At 39.0% G+C, this 22,404-nt stretch overlaps 1 protein-coding gene across 10 annotated transcripts in view; it reads right to left on the reverse strand.

Annotated features, from left to right (window-relative positions):
* Window positions 1-6: 6 nt before the first annotated feature.
* Window positions 7-22,404, reverse strand: part of ptprz1a (protein tyrosine phosphatase receptor type Z1a) — a 46,847-nt gene continuing 24,449 nt past the window's right edge. For 5 of the 10 annotated variants that reach the window (XM_035523494.2, XM_035523493.2, XM_081712064.1 and 2 more), the window contains 24 exons: window positions 22,023-22,180; window positions 20,757-20,907; window positions 18,435-18,619; window positions 17,948-18,074; window positions 15,781-15,818; window positions 13,407-15,639; window positions 11,730-11,874; window positions 10,842-10,933; window positions 9,424-9,509; window positions 8,199-8,219; window positions 7,943-8,039; window positions 7,670-7,755; window positions 7,182-7,316; window positions 6,820-6,954; window positions 4,773-4,936; window positions 4,045-4,180; window positions 3,557-3,703; window positions 3,294-3,387; window positions 2,941-3,014; window positions 2,706-2,834; window positions 2,289-2,441; window positions 1,750-1,892; window positions 1,006-1,141; window positions 7-857 (listed from right to left, as the gene is read on the reverse strand). In XM_035523494.2, coding sequence (XP_035379387.1) covers window positions 714-857; window positions 1,006-1,141; window positions 1,750-1,892; window positions 2,289-2,441; window positions 2,706-2,834; window positions 2,941-3,014; window positions 3,294-3,387; window positions 3,557-3,703; window positions 4,045-4,180; window positions 4,773-4,936; window positions 6,820-6,954; window positions 7,182-7,316; window positions 7,670-7,755; window positions 7,943-8,039; window positions 8,199-8,219; window positions 9,424-9,509; window positions 10,842-10,933; window positions 11,730-11,874; window positions 13,407-15,639; window positions 15,781-15,818; window positions 17,948-18,074; window positions 18,435-18,619; window positions 20,757-20,907; window positions 22,023-22,180 — 5,009 coding nt within the window. In that variant the 3' untranslated portion in view covers window positions 7-713. Of the gene's footprint in view, window positions 858-1,005; window positions 1,142-1,749; window positions 1,893-2,288; window positions 2,442-2,705; window positions 2,835-2,940; window positions 3,015-3,293; window positions 3,388-3,556; window positions 3,704-4,044; window positions 4,181-4,772; window positions 4,937-6,819; window positions 6,955-7,181; window positions 7,317-7,669; window positions 7,756-7,942; window positions 8,040-8,198; window positions 8,220-9,423; window positions 9,510-10,841; window positions 10,934-11,729; window positions 11,875-13,406; window positions 15,640-15,780; window positions 15,819-17,947; window positions 18,075-18,434; window positions 18,620-20,756; window positions 20,908-22,022; window positions 22,181-22,404 lie in introns of those variants that run through there. The other 5 variants (XM_081712067.1, XM_035523497.2, XM_035523498.2 and 2 more) reach the window with 5 other exon arrangements.

Here is a 22,404-nt window from a genome sequence, read left to right on the forward strand (position 1 = left end):
AATATATTCCTGATTGTTTGGTTTTATTCTGTTGCGATTAATCCTACATACAGCAGAAATGTTTTCTATTTACAGCTAGAGGGTATCAGTATATCATGTTTTCTATTAAGTGAATTACAGTACAAAATACTGGGACCTCAGAAATATTAGAACAATGTTTCACTAGATTATTTGAGTGCATTCATAGATACAGTGTAAAGCGCTACAGCCTCAACAGTAGTAAAATATAAAAATCTAGACTTATAAATAGAATTTTGGTCCATTGACGAGGTTGCTATAATATTATTTACAAATTAGAATATTTTTCCATGCCCTTGTCTGAAAATTGTGACGGAAAAAAAATTGCCACATTCTTTGTATTTACATCCATGTGAAAAATCCATGTGGCCCTTGGTTACTACAAAATATAGACTAACAAAATGTATTATTAAAAATGATTTCCCTCATTTAAATTAGCTGTAATGCCAATAAATATGAAATCCTATGAAAAGAAATTAGTAAGGTTAATACAAAGTGTCAGAGGCAAAGGCTATTATATCAAAGTGGTCAAACAAAATGAATGTACAAAGATACACATTCCAAGTTCCAAGCTCATACCAAGTGCTGCATGCAGGTCTGTCATCTGAAGACAGGAAACAAACAGATAAAAAGCAGAGCAGCACAGCAGGTGTTATGGGACAGCCCTTGTGAGCTGTGTATGCTTGTTGCTATGGCTACACCAGGGATTCCAGGCTCTCTGAGGCGCTTGCTGGGCCTCCTGGGACTGCACCATTGTTGTTGGAGGACTGGAGTGTTTTCTCATCCTCTTGGGTTCCAACCAGACTCAAGATGGCTTTGTAGAGGAATTGGTACTGCTCCTATCAGAGAAATGAAGAGGGGTTTTTTTCGGTGATATTGTTGTTCTTGTTGTTCCTCATCAGTATAACATGCAAAGCTATAATATTAGGATTAAGATGATTGGGTTGCATTTGTTCAGTTGCCCAACAACACAAAAGGAAAGCGCACTATGTCAGTGAAGATCCCTGGCCTCATGAGGTTGGTCATCTTGGCCACCAGGTAAATGTCCACCGCACTATGAGCCTCCATCTGCTGTAGCATGGTGTAGAGGGAGCAGAATGTCCCAGCCGTCACACCTCCATAGCTGAGCACAGGAGAGCAACACGACTTGTGAGCGCCAAGATACAGAGCAACAGTTACAGACAAAATTATAGTTATTTGTTTATGATATACATAATAATGAAAGTGACAAAACAATTGACACAAAATACAGACTAAAACAAAATATAGACTAACAAAATGTATTATTAAAAAGTTACTTCCCCTGGCAAGAATTTTTACAGCAATGAGGTAGTGATTCAGTTATTTTATTTTAAAACTTGCCCAAAGCATTTTTGAGGTTTATGGAGTTTAGGGACTAAGTGTTTGGTTTTAGAGAAATTAAAGTAATGAGGGGTGGGAGGGGGGAGACTGTAGATAAAACATCCTTTTGGTAAATGTTATTGGAATTAATCCAATTAATTGAGAGCACTCATAATTCTTAAAATAACAGTATATAGAAAAAACTGCACATATAATTTAACAACAATTGACAAATATTTAGTATAGGTGGGCATGCAGAGAATTAGTTGTAACTAAAACAAAGCCAACTGTGTAAAAAGCCCATTTTGTGTAAAAGAGAATATGTGCCCTTCTTTTATCTAGTTCATAGTTTCATCACATCCCATAATAATGGTTAAGATTAGATCTTACTCATCATGTACAACCATGGGCCCCTCTGCAGAGCACCGCTCCCTTCGGACAATGTTGATCAGCTCAAAAGTGTTACTGATTGGGCTGTCTGGGTTGGGCCAGCGAGGACCACGGTAGTGCCTCACTTCCAGAACATAGTCATCCTTAAAACAGAGGAGGAAGAAGGAAGAGCGAGGCAGATAATGGGGAAACATATCACAATCTGTTTGTGTGTGCGCATGTGTGTGCACTGGACAGTAGTGCTAAATGGGCATATGCAGTATGTCTATTGCAGTAATTTTAAATACAGATGGAGACGTGTTAGAGCTGTGAAAGAGAACAGATGTGTTCGGCTGAGGCATGGCCAGTGTTTACCAGGCTCTATTCTCAAGTCTTTTCAGCAGCCAAGTGTTTCTCTAAATGAACTCCGCTATTATTTGGCACCAATCTGTAACAGGAATCTGCATACAACGTATGAATGCATGTTCTCCAATAACCCCTGACAAACCTGGACAAGTACTACAGCTTCAGTAACTTGGATCGCTAATGGGAGCTTGTACCTGAGTAGCTTCCAGGAGGTAATCCTGCACAGTCAGCATCTCCTCATTAGACAGGCACATATGCTCCTCTTTTCTTAAGGTTACTGTGAACATGTTACAGTGGATTGACTGATCTTTTCCGGGCCAGAAGGCCACTTGCTCAGGCACATCCATCTGAGAGCACAGAATGAAGATAAAGCAGTGTGATCAGCAGCATTAATGTCTAAAACTGGATGGTCAGCACTATGTATCTTTATCGCATCACTTAAATTATTTATTTTATTTATTTTTATTGTATCCTTTTTATTATTATTCTAACACAATGAGATCCACCAAGTACGTACAAATAAAATTTTAAAGGAATATCAGATAAAAGGATATCAAAAGAACTGGTTTAACATGGCGAATAAATTATTGCAGCAGGAACAGGCTACGCACCACATTGGGTGTATTAGGCAGTGAGACAATAACTTGGGCATTGTGATCCCAAATCATCCTCCAGAAATCTTTCACTGTATTGGGCAAAGGATTCTGGGTAATGATGTATTCGTTTTTCTGATGATAACCCTGGAACACAGCCCCGCATTAACAAGAGTTCTTGAACACACTAAACACCAATTACCATTTGAATCATAAGCATTTCTAAATAATAATAACTGCATAAATGTCCCACCATAATATAAGAAGCATTGATGTAGTCTGAGGTCTCCTCTATTGATGTTGACAAACATACTCTTGAACTCTCCACTAAAACAGAGCAAATACCATCAAACTTTCACTTCACTTTTTCTTCTATTAAAGGCTTCTTTCACATGAAAAATTGCATAGAAGAGTTCAATTTTATATGCATTTTTAGCTGATGTTGCCATCTGAAGCCAACTGCTAAGGACTTAGAGCCAGTCATGCTCATACTGGAATCAAGGTGTAAAACTAGGGTTCCATAGATGCATTCCTATTAAATCACTACATAGTCATAGTACAATCATGTTTGAGGTTTCAAACAAGTCCAGAGTTTAGGGAACTCACCAGGTATCAGTGTGGAGCTTCTGTTCTTCTCCCTGTTGCACTCTTTCAGAGCAGATGAGTAATCATACTGCTTAGCATTGGATTGGCTCACCAGCTGCAAAACAATGAAGTATCACTGGAATCAACCATCACAACCATGAAGTGCAACAATCACTGTATTCAACCATCAGAGTCATAACAATCAGTGTACTCAAATATCAAGGACATTTGCAAAGCAATCAGAAACTTTCTCTGTATTTGACTGTTGGCATTTGTCTTCATACTTTGAACTGCTTTTCCATCCGTGTCCTGCATGAAGGTCCAGTGGTCAGCAGGTCATTGACATAACTATGGATACAACTTGTGGGCACCTCAGTCTCCTTACTCAGTATCGCTTCTACCAATACATCATGAATGAAGACATACTGTTCCTGCAAGAGTACATTGATATACAGAAAATGAATAATAACAGAATGTGTGATTATGTACACTGTGCTTGAATAATTTTGTATTACAAAAATAAACCTACCATTATTATTTTATTATTATCATTTTATTATTGTTGTTGTTGTTCTTAATAATAAACCATTATAAACTGAAATTCATTTTATGGTCATTAACAAGGAAGTAAGCATATGGTTACTAGCAGCTAAAAATCTTACAGAAACCATACAAAGAGATTAAACATAATTTTGAATATCTGATTAAGCAGACAATCAAATATGATATACATATGATTAGCATACCCCACCTTTGAACACCAGAATCTTACCTCAGTCTGCACAAGGTAGTTCCTCTGTGTGCGGATGTGTTTGAGGAAACCCATGATATTCACTGTACCTTGTGATTTGATCTGCTTTATCATACTATCCAGCACAATGTAAGTGCCTGTTCGCCCAACTCCCGCACTAGCATATATGCGTGTGCGAGCACAAGCACGCACGCACACACACACACACACACACACACACACACACACACACACACAGACACACACAGACACACACACACGTACATAGGAAGCACATGTTTAAGCAAAATTATATATATATATATATATATATATATATATATATATATATATATATATATATATAAAACATTTTAATAAATATACCTTTATTATATATGTATATATATATATATATATATATATATATATATATATATATATATATATATATATATATATATATATATATATATATATATATATATATATATATATATATATATATATATATATAAAGGTATATTTATTAATTTATTATTATATAAAATAATATATAATAAAGGTATATTTATTAAAATGTTATAAAATATTAAATATTTAAATATATAAAATATAAAAATGTTTAAATATTTAATTGATAAACCAAATTTTTTTAGTAATTGTATATCAAACATTTAAAAAGATCAGGTAGTCTGATGGATTTTAGAAAAGAGCTGTATTTCATCCTCTGTGACTTCACTTCTAAGTCAGGGTAACAGCAGGCCTACCTGCAGTGCACCACCACAGGCCCCATGTCTTCTCTCCTGGCTCTGGAGGCGCTGCGGACAAATGAAAGCACTGGGAGGACGTGGTGAGGCACGCCCATGTCTGGCCACTGCGTGTACTGGTAGTGGACTACCATCCTCTCCTGAACATGAGCCCTCTGGCAGCCCTGGAGGCAGCCGAACAAGACAGGAATGAGCTGTGTGTAAGCGGCTGAGCTTTCGCTTTGACATAAATCACTTATGGACGCTGGCAACCACAGTACCCAAGAGGTGTTACATGCCTTTTCCTTTTCCTATTATCCAGCCATCGATTACCATTGTTTTCTCTCACTGACTTCGCCTCATCCTCCACAGTGCACATAACACTTGCTAAAGGAATTGTGGGAATACGGTATGTTTTAAAAAGTGAGACACACTCACTCCCTTGACCACTAGCAAATATGTAGGTAAGTCAGCATGTTACCGTGGCCCTTCGTTAAATGTTAACCTAGCTAACTAGCATACTGTGGTGCCATCTGATGCGCTGCAACTAGCAGGAGGAAACAACATATTGAGGTTTAGTTACAGAAATGGTTAACTGAAGTCTTCAGCAGGTCAGAGTGGTTTTGTTTAAACAGCCTTTAGTTTTAAAATACTGCAGTTACACCGTGACAATTTACCTTATGTGACAACTATTTATTACCTTATCTTACTTTTACTAATAATTGTCCAGAGCTTGCGCGGTTGTGGCGATATTTTGAAACACATTTTGGGATATGACACTGTCTGAAGTCTAGTGTTCTATAAACTCCTTCCCCTCGTCACTTGGCCTCTGCCAAATCCCTGCTGCTATGTAGCTGCCGGGGAGAAGAGGAGAGGACAAGTGTGGGAGTGGCTTTCTCTTCCAGAATTGGAACTGGGGGGGTGTAGAAGGAGCAGAGTAGATAAAAGGGTGTTGACTGAAAGAAGTAAGTCATTTTCTAAAGAAGCATGGTTTTCTTTGCCTTTTTATGTTATCACTGTGAATTAAGAAAAGTTAAACATTTTTGAGGGTTTGCCAATAAATAAATAAATAAATGTTACAATGGGAGCTACCACTGCTTTCTTTTGCATAAATGCAAAAGGTTTCTTGTTTCTTCCAATTAAATTCAATGCATGAATCAAACTATTAAAATGCACACAAACGTATTATGCTGGATTGTTGAAAATTGCTTTCAAGTGATTGGTATTAACTTTGATGTTTTTTTCCCTTCTTCACAAAACATCTTGGAGCTTGCTGTGTCCTCCGCACTAGCTGGGGGCTCCCCCCTTTCTCTCACTCACTTCTCTGCACCTCGTTTTTGTAGTGTGCACTTTTCACTTTATGCCTTGTGTGCAGGGAGTGATTGGAACTGTTCCTTGTCTATATGATATATTATGCTGGAGTTGATTGCTGTTTGGTTTAGTCAGGCTATTCCCTGTTTGGAAGTGTGAACAGTCAGTATGCCTAATCCTTGAGGTTTTTTTTGCTAGTGTCAATCAAACACTGTATATCAGATGTCCTGTTTAACATGCTTTGTTGCATTACATATTTTAAACTGGATTATTAATAAACATAATGTGCTATTTTATTATTCAGACTTGTTGAGGTGCATCATGCTTTTGATGGTCATTAAATATGCCCCATCCAACTCTGAATGGTGTAGTTGCCCTAGTTGATTTATTTCCTGAAAGTGCCAAATCAATACATTAACAAGGTCCACAAGTGTCTAGAGAACATATCAGGCCCTTTTCCCTGGGTGGGAAGGATTATGTACACCCTTAAGGTTGTGTATACAGAACAGTGCTCTCCAAAACATGCATTCAGCTGACCAAGGACATTGTATGAGCAGAAGTTTAATATGGCTTCACATCTTAGAATAAGTACACATTAGTTCTCAACTCCCTGCCTGGCAGCTTTTAGGGGAGAACTAGTCAGTGAGTAGGAATCGGCAACAAACTCAGAACAGTTTAAAAAAAAAAGACAAGATTAGATACATTACCTGAAGCATGACAGAAGTCAGTGTGAGGAAGTTACTGTGTGTTATCTTACCTTTTTTACATGTGTGTTTCTTATAGTGAAGGTTCTCTGGGTGTAGAAGGCCATGACCTCGGTGCTCTTAACAGTCACAAGGAAACAACCGTACTCTTCTTGGGTCTCCAGTGGCCAGTACTGGTCACACTTTCTCTGTAACAGAGATTAACAAGCACAACCAGAAGGCAAAATATTAAGTTAACAAGCATCTGATGGTTTATTAAGATTTATCCCTTATTGATATTATGGTAGCATTTGTGAAAGGTCGAACACAGGAACTGTGTAAAAACTCTAACAGACTGTTAATGGAGAACACATTAACACAATGCAGACTGTGTGAAGGAAGACACAAAATAGAAGGCAGTGCAAATATGGCTCACTCTTCCTTTCTCCATGAGGTTTGTGATCATGATTATCACTCCTACATTCTGCTCCCACACCATCCTCCAGAAGTCCGCAGTGCTTGATTTCAGAGGGCCCTGGGCTGCTATGTAAGTCCTTGGTTTATTGAAACCCTGTACGGTAAACAGCAAAAAGGGTGACAGGGAGATTGGAGAAGTGCAGAAAGCACAGAGAGGGAGAGATCAATGTGGGCTTTTTCGAGAAGGTGAATTCAAATGTTGGGTTGTAATGTAACAGGACTGTACTCAGTATTTGATCAAATTAATTCTAACACTTTTAGCGAAGATGGTGGATAGTCTGAGGTAAGCTCTGCCAACCCAGCTCATCGAGGTCTCCTTTTTTAAGCAGGCATTTCTCACCGGTATCAAAAAAGTGCATCATCATGTCATCTCTCACTGATAAAATCCTTAACGTCAGTATGCCACATTACAACTAGCCTTCAGTAGCTCTGAACAGAAATACTTACATCCACATAGTTGGCATTAATGTAGTCACCTTCAGACTTTCCTTCTTTGTCAGACAGGGGTAGGAGTCTGACTCTGCTATGGTCATCTGAAACATAGTATAGCATTAGTTTCTGTTTACTGTGTTTAAATGAATCTCTACTGAATCTATGTACATTGTCTATGTAATCACAAATATTTACATAATATTTATGTACAAAATATTTATTTATGGCTCTGTTTAAAGTGCATGTCCACAATCATCATTATTGTGGTACTTTTTGTGTGTCACATACAGGCTAAAATGTTGATGTATCGGTTCTTGCTCTTGTTGTCTGGGTGGCTGGAGCTGTCTACTGTAGTTCCCAGATCTACAGTGCATGCCTGAACTGCCTACAAACAAACATACACACTGTATTCAGGGATGAGTTCCTATACAACAGCAGGTCAGATTAGCACATAGAAATCACTGCATGAATGGAACAGGCAGTGCATGTTACAGATGTCAAATTCAACCAGATCAAAGAAAACCAAATGGGAGATATGGCTTACCTCAAAATAATCTTTCAATATCTAATTAGGGGAGTGAGAATGCAAAAAGCACAGCAATGAAATTCCACGATGCACACTGCACAAACACACGACCAAAAAAAGAAGCAAAAAAAACCCCAGCAAAAAGAGCTGGAAGAACATTTTCAGAACATGCTTCATGCATTACGTGGTCTTGAGCAATGCACTCACAAAACAGCCTAGACTAGACCAATGGCCAGTCTCCTTAATGTAACTAATATATTTAGATTAACATCTACAATATCATTGCTCAGACCTGATTCATAATGTCACATGGGACAAACAATTCAAACAGAAACATGAGAAAATATTTCTATGTACATCTTCACTTTTATCAGGCATGACACCTTGTGAGACTGCAAGAACTCTGTCAGTTTGTTAGTTTGCATGTTACTAGTACCATTCAGAGCAGTATATGGGCTGAAGACAAACTACAACGGCAAGGTGAGGCCAAGCATATACACAGAGTGTCTGTGTGCTGTTGATAAACCATGCAGGTTACACACATGAAGGCAACCTTATACTGCACAGTAACTAAGGTAAGTATGGAACAGACAAAGGCCAATGAAATCCTTGCCGTAATAATAAACAGCTTATTGTGAACATCAGAAGCTAATGTCTTATAATGTCAGTGCTCATATAAATGCCACAGAACATTCTCATACTAGAGAATATTGTAGATAACTCCAGGTGTGTGGTGTAACAAAGATTACTTTCTTTCATGGTCCTGGACCAAGGAAAGATATTGTTATTAAAATGTAATTACAATTAAGCCTCTAACATCTTATTTATTTCAAATGGCAGCATGCCTGATTTATTTTTAATCATTTAATTAAGAGCAAATAAATGAAACTCAGGAGTGGGGGATGTTCCAGTTTGACACTGATTGATGCTAATTAAGCTTTCATTATGTACTAGTGTATTTTTATGCACATCTGAGTGGAATATTGTGAAAAGCATGCCAGTACATGTGAGTGACTTAATTATTCTTTGTAAAAAGTTATCTACAACTCATACATGACTGAATATGGGCAGGGCTAGTGGGCCTGAATTAACTAAAGGGGCAAAGTGTATTTTGCAATCTGTACTGCATGAGTGAAATTATATGTAAAACCTAGCAAGTTATTAAACTACTTTCTCACATCAATTTCTCACAGATGGAGAATATGTGAATGCGTGAGGTCAGATAAGATAAGAGAGAACACACCTCAAACTCACGAGAGAAAGAGTTGTTGTTGTGAAGTTCTGCAACATGTTTAACAAATTGCTTTGCTGAGAAAAGCTCATGCTCATCTGGAAAGGCAGGGAGGAGACAGCAGAGAACCATCATCAGTCAATAACCCTTAGCAACAGGCTTTACTGACACCACTCTAAGATATCATGGATCAGTGGCTCAATACATCTGAAATGAAAAACACTGCCGTCTGACAGCACCCAAATACACACTTCAAAACCAAGGTGGTAAAGTATATCCTCCATTTGTAGTGCCCAGGTCTGTTAAACCTATTGCTAGAGAGCTACAGAGCAATGGCGTGAGAAGGCAGGGTGGGGATGGTATTAAGACAAGAGAAGGTGGGGTGGGGATGGCATTAGCACATGTGATTTGGTGGGGATGGTATGTGGACACGTGATAGGATGTGGTAGTATTAAGACATGAGGAGTTGGGGTGGGGGTGATGGTGTGGAGATAGTATTAGATGATGAGGTGATGTATTGGGGATGGGATTAGTAGATGTGATGGGGTGGGGATGGTATTAGGACAGGATGAGGTGGAGTGGGGCTGATATTATATGATGCTGTGACAGTGTGACGATGGTGTTAGGGATGCAGGAAACGGGCAGAATGGTAGAAGGAAAAAGCATCTATCAATATGTGAAGGCAGACCAGCTCAAACTGATTTAAGAGTACAGTTGAAAGATAAAACTGAGGGATAACACATTCTTTGCAGGGTGCTAAACCTTATGTTATTAATCTTATTCACAAAAATATGGAAAGAGTATGAAAAAAAGGAAATCCTCACAGGGTTCTGTAATGGGAAAAGCCATAAAATATGGACTAAGAGATAATGTCAGAAAAATATTCTGACCTGGCTACTTTAGTTAAAAGCTGGTATTTATTTAAGCACTCTCAGTTTCTTCCATCTGCGTTCCAACGTCCTACCTTCCTTTCTAACAGCACGAGTGGTCTCATTTAGCCAGGGGTGAGTCTTAACCATGTTTTTCTTGGGTTTAAGAGGGGCTATCAAGTCCAAACATCCATACACTCGGAGTTAAACAACGTTACGCTCTACAAAGGCTGGCATTGGGAGCTTCATGCATGGAGAGCAGTTTTATCTACATAGGAAAATGACCTGTCAGTGTGGGAGTTTATCGAACAAAAAAGCAATGGAGGCTGGTGAGGTTTAGGACTGAGACAGAAGGCAGTGGTTTCACACAGTATATGATATATATATATATATATATACTGTTATACAGTATATTATATATAGACTGTTATACAATATATTATACAATTACTTTCAAATTATTTATATGAAAATATAATGACAATAGCAATGTCAGTTTGAACACAACTAACTGAATGTATGTTTTTCATAGTCTTAAAAAGTGTGTATGATGAGAATTACCTGAGTGATTATAAATAGGAGTAGGAGAAGATGATATGACTTTTGGAGAAGTGCTATCCTCTATGTAGAAATGAGCAGTTTGAAAGCACTTTCTGTGGAGAAAATAGCAATCACGTCTATGTAACACTTCAACATCTTGGTTGATTTTAAACAAAGCCTGAGTAAATAGCAGGCAGCAAATTGATCACAAGAAAAGCCCCTTCTATTGTCAGGATATTAAGGAGACAGCATAGTAAAATAATTCATTCTACAATGTCATTCAATACAATACAATTCTACAATAATTCATTCTATAATGTCTATTCTACACCGTGCCCCAGGTAAAGCGCTGAGCAGCTATTATTCATTTTAATTTGCCTTGTTTGTTATTTGCACATTTTGGAGAAATGTCTCCATGTATTTAACAAACATGTAATAAAAAGGGTTTTTTTGATAAGGATCACCCAAGAGATTCAGATTAATTTGGACTGGCTATAACAGCACATCGCAATTATATCTCCCCAGACATCACTGTCCACTACCCAAATGAGTACCATACAAGGGCAAAAAACACAAATAAAACTGCAATCCCACCACCCACAGCTGTGCTGCTGACACTCAAACCCAGTTCTGGCCTTGTCAGATAATAATATCTAATTAATAATAACACACAATCTCTTCCTTCAGCGCAAGTGCAAACAGCAGATCGGCATCTTAGAGATTTAATCTCCAGTATGAAGATTAGTAACATAATCTCACACAATCCCCTGAAGTAATAACATATGTAAAACAGGAGCAATATTCTGAGCATTTGGGAGTGCCTTCAGGATTAGAAAGGTACAGCCTCATGCGCTTGAACTGTTTGCATAGAGCTATGAACTTGAAGGAATCACACAAGTCAAATCTCACCTCCAGTAGATGAGAATGCCCATCAGAATGATAAGACAGAGCAAGGTGAGAGCAGAGACCACAGCCAGAGGAACCATAGCTTTCCTCTGATGCTCCATACTGCCTACCAGGCCCACCCGGGACTCATGACTACTGTTACTGGCATCTACAAGCAAGAAAAAGTGAGGGCTGATGAGACATCACGGGTTATGTGCTAAAGGATTAAAAATGCATTCCTGGAGCACAGCATAAAACAAATCATATGGTGAACAACAAACAATTATCAAAAAATCTTTCTAGCTAGTAAACACAATTCACTATCAGACATGAGTTCATTAAAAAAAACACCAAACTGACGAATCAGTAATGGGCTATGCTAGTGAAATTGTTCATACTATATTGCAGTCATTTGCAAACCAGTGGAGCATAAGAAAAGACATAAATGAGTAAGCAGGCTTACCTTTTAGTTTACAGTTAATAAGCAGCTTAATTTAAAATATTTAATGTGTACTAGTGCAGTATATAAATATAGTTAAAAGAGTTTATAGGTTATTTTATGGAAATAATGGATGATTTTATGGATGATGATTATGCTTCTATATGGAGCAGTTGTGATTTACCATCCCCCCCCCCCCCAACATGCAGTGAGTCCCTATCCCCAGATATCCCCCTCGCGTGCCCCCAAATGAGAATGAATAAAATAATTTTTTTGTGAATATTTGGTTTCTTTGTGACTAATTTTGTGTCCTAATTTTGATTTGTCAAGGATGCTGACCTGAATCTTTGACTCAGTGTCCCAGAAAATTATTTTCATAATGACCACTTGCAATAAGTATCATCCTTAATACCCTCCAAATATCACAACTAAATCTTTTTCATTAATAAAGCCTTGCAAAAATCCTACATTAAGATTCTGAGTTCACAGGACAAGATTCATAATAGATTGACATACTTATGAGATTATGACCTAACCTATGAATGACATGACCCCGTCATACAGCCCAATCATAATTGCACCAGCTGTTACTTATTGATGCATCAGAGCAGATCCTCTGCTTCCCTCTCCTGGACAGTCATTGGTATGACTTGAACATCTAACAAGCAGATGGTTTGGGATACACTTACAAGAAAAAAAAATGTCTATAAACATTCTTAATTATAATTATATCTGTTGTAAAAGCTGTGAATTATCAATAAATTTAACATTCAGCTCTACAATCCTATATGTATTTGTAATGTACTTTGTTACCTTTTAAAAATGAACATAAGAGCATGTTTCAGGGTGTTTTGGAAGGTAAGCACACAAGACAATACAGAACACAAAGAGTTAAAAATGAACACAGATAGTGTGATGATGGCTGTGGGACTGTCAGGATTTTGGCTAGTTCAGGTTGACAGGCTAGTTTATTAGCATTTCTATATAGCAAAACAAATACTGTGATCAGTAGATTTTAGTAGATGGAAACACTAACAAACCCTCCAAACCTTACCTGGACCATGTGTCATTGTGTTACAGTAAATACGTTCTATAGGGGATTTTAATTTTCAGACAAAGGCACTTACTGTGCATGGGTTGTGCTCTTACTAAACAGAAATTTCTTGTAAAGTAATAATGCAGGAAGTTGTTTCAACCTGTTGTTCTAATCCAGCTTCAACAGAGCCCCTTGAGGAGCAGAGCTGTTGGTGGCAGAATTTTACCTGCCACCGGTTCATCCTCTGAGTCTTTGTCAGCGCGCTCTGGGATGCTGAAATCAGAGGACGTCTCGTTATCCGTAAGGCTCTCGCCTGAGCCACTGTCTTCTTCTACACTTCCCATGGCCCAGGGTGGGCTAGGGGGGAGGGAAACTGCTGCCGTGGTAACCTTGCTCTCTGTTACATTCTCGCTCTCAAAGTAGAAGGATGAGGAGTGCTCCTCTTCTGCCTCTTCAGGCAGCCCCTCTGTAGGGAAGGTGGTGGGGGTGTGAGATGCAGGATTCCCATCTCCTGAAGCTGAGCTCTGGCCCCAGTCTTGGTCCATGACCCAGCCAGAGGCGCTACTGTCCAGAGGCCCTTCGCCAGACTGTGTGCGTGGCGAGGCTGTCTCTGGGCCTGAAGTAGGCGACTGAGTGGGGGCTTCCAAAGCAACTGAAGCTCGCGGGAGCTGGAAGATTTTGCTGTGCATGATGCTGCCCACATTGGCTGTAATAGAGAAGTGTAAGTCACTAGAAGGTTCAGTATGAGAGACAAGAGGAGATGGAAGAACCCCAGAACACAGCTCCCAGTCTGCTGCACTACATATGGGAATCCCTGCACTGGAGGAAGACAGAAGCGAATGGTCTACCACACTAGACAGGTCACCCGAGAAGCCTCCACCAAGGGGCAGGCCCCAGGTGGAGGAGGGCATCAGGAAGAGAGGAGAGGCATGCAGAAAGCTCTTGATAGACACATGCGATGAGGTTGCACCGGGACAGCGAGTGCAAGGAGCGTTGTTGTCTTGGCTAACAGTGAGGGCTACCACAGAAGAGTCAGCCCACTCCACCAACAGGCTGGTGTCCTCCACAATACCTGAGAGAGAGGAGGTGAAGTAAGGTGTGGCTGTCACCAGGGAGTGGTCACCAAAGAAGGGGACCGAAGACCGCATGGATGGGAGAGGGCTTGGTGGAGAAGCAGTGCTGAGAGGCTTGGAGTAGAACGGGTGCAGCTCCAAGTCGGACCAAGTTGAGAGCGCCAAGTCAGGTAAGGTTTGAAGGCGTAGAGTGGAGCTACATGGAGGAGCCCCTGAGGCTGACCCAGACATCACGTCACCATCATCACCATCATCAACATCACCACAACCACTAGAGACGTCCCCATGAGACACAGAGCTGAAGGAGTTGACAGGCCATGTCTCATCCGACACCAGCACGGTAGCAGTATATGGGACATTCCATGCTGGGGTGGATGCAGACTCAGACAACACAGTGCTAGAGGGGGGGAGGAACACAGGACTGGCATGCAGGCAGAATGGGGAGTCAGATACACATGGGGCAGAGGAGGAGCTCTCACCCTTAAACACTGGCTCAGTGGTTTGCAAAATAGCAGCACTGAAGGCTGTGATGGTGGGAAAAGGCACACTGGGAGTTGTAGGCTGTGGGTCCTCTGGCAGGAGGGAGGAGGAGGTTTGTGCTTCAGAGCTTTCGACGAGGGGCGTTAGAGTAATCTGGCTCTCTTCATAGAAGTCTGACTTAGTGAGCTCTCCTCCACCTGCAGGTGGGCTCAATGTAGCCTCTGTGTCAAGGGTGGCAGTTTCTACTGGAGCTTCTGTAAACCTGTATCTGCTGTCATTACTTTCTATTGGATGTTTTGTAAAACTGTAACTGCTGCCATCTCCTTCTACTGGAGGTTCTGTAAAGCTGTAAGTGCCAATATCACCTTCTACTGGAGGCTCTGTAAAGCTGTGTCTGCTGTCATCACCTTCTGCTGGAGGTTCTGTAAAGCTGTATCTCCTATCATCACCTTCTGCTGGAGGTTCTGTAAAGCTGTATCTCCTATCATCACCTTCTGCTGGAGGTTCTGTAAAGCTGTATCTCCTGTCATCACCTTCTGCTGGAGGTTCTGTAAAGCTGTAACTGCTGTCATCACCTTCTACTGGGGTTGCTGTAAAGCCGTAACTGCTGTCATCACCTTCTGGGATGGTGTTTGGTGGTGTGTTACCACAATAATCTGACTGTGAAGTCAGTATATCTGTGATGAAAGTAGTGGTAGTGGTCATGATGGTAGGTTGGGTAGTGGATTTCACTGAAACGCCAAGGTAAAGATTTTCAGAAGATGTAGACGTGGTTGTCTTTAAACCATAGACTGGAGGGACTGGTTGCTCTGTAGTAACCCTGGGCTGAGCTGTAGTGGTTTGGACTGGATAGGGGCCTTGACCTGAGTCAGGCCTAACCCAAAAGGGGTTGAGTAAATAATCCTCCTATTTGATAAAAGAAAGAAAAGAAATTGGTAAGGTCCTCATCAGGATCCTGTTTTAGGCTACCTGTTTATTTTTAGATACAGAAGTGATGCAATTTATCATAATGTTATGCTTTGTAATATAGAAGTGCTTTCAAGTTACCTCTGCAGATTCAAAAGGATCAGGATCGGGGTCTGATTCTGAAATAAAGACAAAAAAGCAACAAAAGTCAAATCACAGTGTAAGTCAAGCTCCCTCACTTTGAGCACAAAAACACAAAGACATGGTTTATGAAATTATATATATGTATGTATGTATGTATGTATGTATGTATCTAAGAGCATTTCCTATATTTCACGAGTGAGTCTAAGGCTAGAAGAAAAATCGTTATGCAGATGACAATATACTGTTATATCAACAATACTGTATATCAAGCAGTGGTAAAACAGAAGGGTTGACTGGCATTAAATTGGAAATAGTCTTTAAGGGACGTTACACATACTAATATACATGTAGATACATGTTGAAGCCACAAGAAATTCAGTTTGTTTTTATAACCTAAAATCAGTCTGATAAATCTAAATTTCAAATTTCACAAACTGTTCTTCAGAGGGTAGACAAGCAGCACAGGCTTTTGTGTTAGTGTCATTATGTAAAATTTGTAAATTGTTGGTGTTGGTTTAACATTAGGTAAGAAACGCTACTGATAAGGAGGGAGAAGCACTCCACAGCAGCAAGCAGGCATTCCACATCTCACAGCAAACAAACGTAAAAAAGGAGAATGCTCAAGGTTAAATGATAGGCTGGTAATGACCACAGGCAAAGATAACAGTACCAGGAATGTTTGACATTCATGCACATAAGTGGCTCCCCACACATTACAGGTAGAGAGCTCGTAGACTCATACTGGATCTTACCTGCTAATTGGGAACAACTGAATTACACAAAATGAATGGTAGAAATACCTCCAGCATTCTCATCATGCAAGCAACCAGAATAATATGTGAAGCTATGTTTAAGGTTATTATAACAGTGTGTACTGAATTTAATGGGTACAAGGTGCACTGAATATGGGTTTAGTACAAAAATAGATCCAGTAATGACTGTTCCGTTTTGCACATGCAATAGTAATGGTATGCCAGGGACAAAAATATTCTTATTCAACGCTTAAACCACAGAATGCTACGGGTGCATGGCATTAAAAAACAAACTCACACATCCATAGACACTGAATTATGATGCAAAGAATGTTATGCAACACAGGTTAGTTTATTATATATGGCAGCAATACAGATTCCCAACATTTCAGTGCATTAACATTTATATAGTTAGATAGTGCTGTGAGAATGTCAAACTGTCTCTGTTAAAATAAAAATTGGTTATCCTCATATTACAAATGACAAAACATGAAGGCCCTTAAAAGGAAGATCTGCAAAGAGAACATAGAAAAGCACAAAATTCCACTGACAGCAAACATTTGGGAATTGAGAAGAGACACAGTACACTGCCAAGGCCAATATGTTTGGTATGTGCACTTTAAATATCCAGGTTCTCAGTACAGAAGAAGGAACAGTCCGAATGCACAGAGAGATGAGGAACAAAATCAGATGCAGAATATTAAAGGGGGAAAGGACAAAGACGTCAGAGATCTAGCATCAAGAAGAAAGCCATGTATGAAATGGTTGTCTAAAAAACCTGAGACTGACAGAAATCAGAAAAGGGCCATTCCCCTTCAAGCAATTTTTAATCAAAAGAGACAAGTCTTTGATCATCCAAAATCTTTGTGCATAACTGCATCACAAGGGTGATTTTTACTGTACATCTGAACAGCCCTTGAAGACACAGTGCAAATTTACTTCAATAAGTGCTGATTCTCTTAAATATAAAACATAATGGTTCCTTAAATTTAAATCAAAAGGTGTTCAGTCAAATGTCGCAAATTTTTGTCACATTAAACTGAAACCCCTATTCAGAAGATAATATTAAACCATGTTCCTATTTGATCAAGTTAAATTGAAAATACTGATGTAATCTGAGTATTTCATGTTGATGTAGTTAATTTTATTCATACTGATATTACTATGGAATGTAACACAACATTAGCCGTGTGTCATTTAAAACATCGGTGAAATTGCTATTCACAGGGCTAACTAGCACTGCTTTGGAGAAATCCCACATCAGTATATATACAGAGGAAACTTGTTTGCAAAGGATCAACCTACAGTATAAGCCTTCTGCATATTGTGGCTTTACTCAGTTTTCAGAATTTCAAAACTAAGGTTAAGTCAGTCTCCATGGACACGAAGACGGCGGTCATGGGTGGTCTTACCAGGGTCATCCACGGGTATGTCCACCATCAGCAGCTCACTTCTACGACCGTACAGACCATTAGTACACACGGCTACCACCTGCAGCATGTAGCTGGTGTTGGCTGACAAGTCCTGGATGATGGCTCCCTGCAAAAAAAAACAAACCCATACACTCAAAAATACTGCAAGTCTATTCAAGTATTTTCATTCTGAGTCTCCATTACGTATCTGTATTATGAACAACCTGCAGCAATGTCATAATTTCCTAACATATGGAGGAAATAACTAAAAGGTCCCAAAAAAGCCCAGATTACATTTATAGTGAATGTATTAAGCCATACTGCAAAATTAACTATATTACCATTTCCTAGTTATATTACTATGGCTCAGGAAACAACAAACTTGTGGGTGTATTGATGTGAAGTTTAAAAACGTTTGAAAAAGTTTCACTTTTTTTTTTTTTAAGTTTGTCTATTTAGTGTCTTAATTCATGCATAGGTAACTTACTACATCCTGGTCTCCATCAGTAAGGTACTCAAGTTTGGGTGGGTTGTCTCCCTGCGGCTGCCAGTAGGTGACGGCGTATTTCTCTATGGCAGCATCATAGACAGCACGGGGCCTCTCCCACATCACCAGCAGACTGGAATAGTTGTGCGGATATACTTGCACATTTTCTGGTTCCGAGCTACAAACTGCAAAAGGAGGGTAGCAGACCCACTCTTAACAACCATATTTGTAAATAAAGGAAATATAAGGAATCTATAAAGGAAATAATTTGGTCATATATTTGGTCTTTTTAAAATTTGGCCAATTATTTGGTTATATCTAAAATATTTTCTATGGAATATTGATCCAGAATAATTTCAGGCTATTATCAACTATTATGAATTAATTATATTAAGGTGATTTAAAAAACTGCTTATGTATATTCATTCAAAATGTTATGTCTATATCTGTACAAAAAAGACTGTGTTTTTCGATCATCTCCTTCATTCATCCATTATTGTTCCTAGCACATGGTGGCCTTTTTATGGAGGGCATTCTTCACCATCTGTGCTCAGTGTCTAAGACTATATGCTTCCAAAAATAGCAGCAACCAGACACCAGATTCTGGCAGATTAGATTAGCCATGTGGATCTTACTAAGGTCTGATAACTACTGTATTATCACTGTTTTAACAAACATGAGAAGCAGATGAGAAGGTTTAATAAATATAAATGGACTGGTTAAGAGATATTTCAATATCCATTTCAACAGCAGAGGGCAGAGTATGGCTGCACAATCAATCACTTTCACCCTAAGATTTCATGACTATTGCATTAGCTGTCAGAGACCATGTGCTGGAGGCCAGCATGGAGCTCTGACTGAGGAAGCAGGGATTACAGAAACTGTGATGGTTAAGGCAGAGCTAAAAGGACTCCTGCATTTTTATTCATTTTTTTCTTGTCTGTTTTTAGTGTTTGTAATGCTGGACTCCAAGATAAGGTAAAACATTTTTTTTTACAAACCCTAATCATACCTGTGTCTTCTTTGATTTTCCAGTTAGACAGAATTTCATTGAAATAAAAAATTTGTGTAGTATTTAACTGGTTAAGGAACCCCTAATCGCATAAGACATTCTTCAACATACAAACAGCTTCACTGTAAACAGTGGAGTATACTGACTGAAAACAGGCTTAAAAGCAACTTAACACATGGTTACCTGGCAACACAAAATGCTGACATTCTAAAATAAGACGTGATAAGCAGCGATGCTGAAGAGTGGTGGGTTGAGTCACTACTGACAGGCTGAGTAGTGGGGGTGAACTGAAGCTATCTGCCATTTATTTATTAATGATCTCTTATGCTGCTCTAAGGGCTGCATAGGCCTCACTGAAAAAATTGAAGTCAGTCAGTCAGTCAGACATGGGCAAAAATACAATCAGACACATTCTCCCACTGACACTGACACTTTCACTGATGGAAATAGACTGTTTCTATATAGCCAGTTAGCGCAAGTGCTTATACCAAGAACTCACCAAACTAAGCACATTTAATTCACATAAATGTAAAAGTTTTTGTCATTAATGTCTTAAAACAACTAACTTTCCCATACATAAATCACATATAATGTTTAACAGAAGAGCTACGATTGCGTGCAGGGCTCCATGTTCATCATATTCAGTGTTTAAATCGAGAGGTTCTTTTCTTCTGACCTTTGTGAAGAGCCTCCCACAGATTACTGAGGCCTGCAGCAGAGATATGTAAACCAGGACACTGCTGTGCCAACAACACATTTCTCCACTCGCTCTGGAGTGGCAGCACTGGAGGCAAGACCACGTCATATCGTGGACTCCAAATTGCACAATCCAAATTGCACACAGATTCTCACAAAACTACTATTATGGAATATAATAAAGTGTTCCAATAAATTGCAACTGCATATAAGAAAATCAGAAAACATAATTAATTTTAATTAAAGCACCACATTACAATACTCAACATTTAAGGTGAAAGAGAAAAGTAATTTACACTTAGTCAACACTGAACATCTAAGAGAAATGCAAACTGGTCATGATATGTTTCTGTAAGATACTTGTAAATAGGTCAAAGTGGTACTTTGGCTCATAGAGAAAAGATGAAAGCTACAGGGACTGGCTTATTATGAAAAGAGAAACCTTATTCAATTGGGTGGTGTTTAATTGGGTGGCATGCTTTCATTCAATGTCTAAATGGATAATGAATAAATGACCTTTTAATTGTTACATTTTCTAAAAACGCCCTGTGTGAATTGTTTACAAAATGTGTGCGTGTGTGTGTGTGTGTGTGTGTGTGTGTGTGTGTGCATACTTGGTGTGATGAGTTCTTCTGTGCCAGTGTATGAAGAAAAGATCTGTCCCATGAAGTGAGGCTGTTGCTCTCTGTAGTTATTTTGGAGGTAGTCCATCAGAATTACATAGCCAGTCTGCTGCATGGTCATCACCTCACAGAATATCTCCAGCTGCACCATTACAATAGCATACATTTCATAACATGTCAAACATACAGCATATGAGACAAAGGGTATTCTGTTAAAATGTCACTGATGCAGAGATAAGTCACAGACATATTATCTTAGTTAAATAGATTGGTAACTTTAGCACACAACACTTCAAAGAAAAACCTCCAGGTAGCTTGTCATGGTAATGGAATTCTTTTTGTTGTCACTGAGAAGCATTTCATAGAGGTTTTCATAAATAACCATCTAGGAATAGCTAATCTAGCATAAAAGGATTTTCAAAACCAAAACACAAATGAAAATTTCTTGTCACATATTCTCAGTGGGACACAAAGATTTTTGAGCACATTTATGTCACATCTTTTTTGCTTGGGGGTGAAGTGACCAATATAGTGGAAAAGAAAATTAGAAACTCATACCTGACACATAATCTGTTTCTTTGGTGTACCATAAAGAACCTGGACTAGTGTCTTTGTGGTTAAGGGTTTGGGGAAGTTTTCCTCTGCATGATCCCCACAGCTCAGAGGACAATTCCTAGATATGATACTGTTGATTTTTTAATTAATTTAACCTGCTGCTTACATTATTTTGTTAAAACCAAAAGAGCAAAGACAAGTCCCCACTTGACTTGACCAGCCTGCAAACTGTTTTTTCTATATAATCATTTACATCAAGAACATTACACATTATACTCAAATGTCCATCTTACACTGTATTTGATGTGACTGAGACAAAGTCTGTGTCTGTATATATACATGTTGTTTTGGATGAGACCAATCACCTATATTTGTCTTTCTTCTTCCTAAAGCTTTCAGTCATTCAGCCCTTGTCTCATTTAACAAAGCCTTGTGTCTACTTGTAAATTGCCTAAGGGCCATAGCCCTGATGCACAACAGAAAAGCCTTTAAGTAGTCACTCCCTTTTAATGTGGGTAAGCTTACCCTCATTCTCATTTCGAATAATAACAGCGTACTTTTGAACGTGAGACATGCTAATGTCACGTTAACTGTAATATACACATATGTTTAACCCCATTAGTACCTGTGTTGCTGGAAAGTTAGTGTATCACCTGCAAGAACCTCAAATAAATGTTATAAAGTCTAATACGGTATGCTCACCTGTGCATCAGAGATGGCTACAGTATTCTTAAAGACAATCCATTCCACAGTCTCAGAGCATGGAGGGTAAGTGAGGGAGCCATTATAAATGAAGTACTTCTCCATGGAGTTGGGGAGAAGGCTTTGCAGAATGAAAGGAGTCACACTGGCACTCTTGCCTGAAGAAAAGGATCCATATTACAAGGTATTATTTTTCCTCAGTGTCATACTGTTTGATGAGTAGCAGATGACATTAGTTGATAATTATGGTTTCTACGAGGTGGCTTGGAAAGGGTTTCTGATCAGTGGTTTCATATTTGAAAAAAAAAAATACAGTGCCAACCCCGCCCCATCAACCCCCACTTTCCCAGGACACTCCAGAGATGATAAGAGGCTATAAATA

The sequence above is a fragment of the Electrophorus electricus genome, chromosome 4 (assembly GCF_041902795.1).
Source record: "Electrophorus electricus isolate QZ-2024a chromosome 4, ASM4190279v1, whole genome shotgun sequence".
Lineage (NCBI taxonomy): Eukaryota > Metazoa > Chordata > Actinopteri > Gymnotiformes > Gymnotidae > Electrophorus > Electrophorus electricus.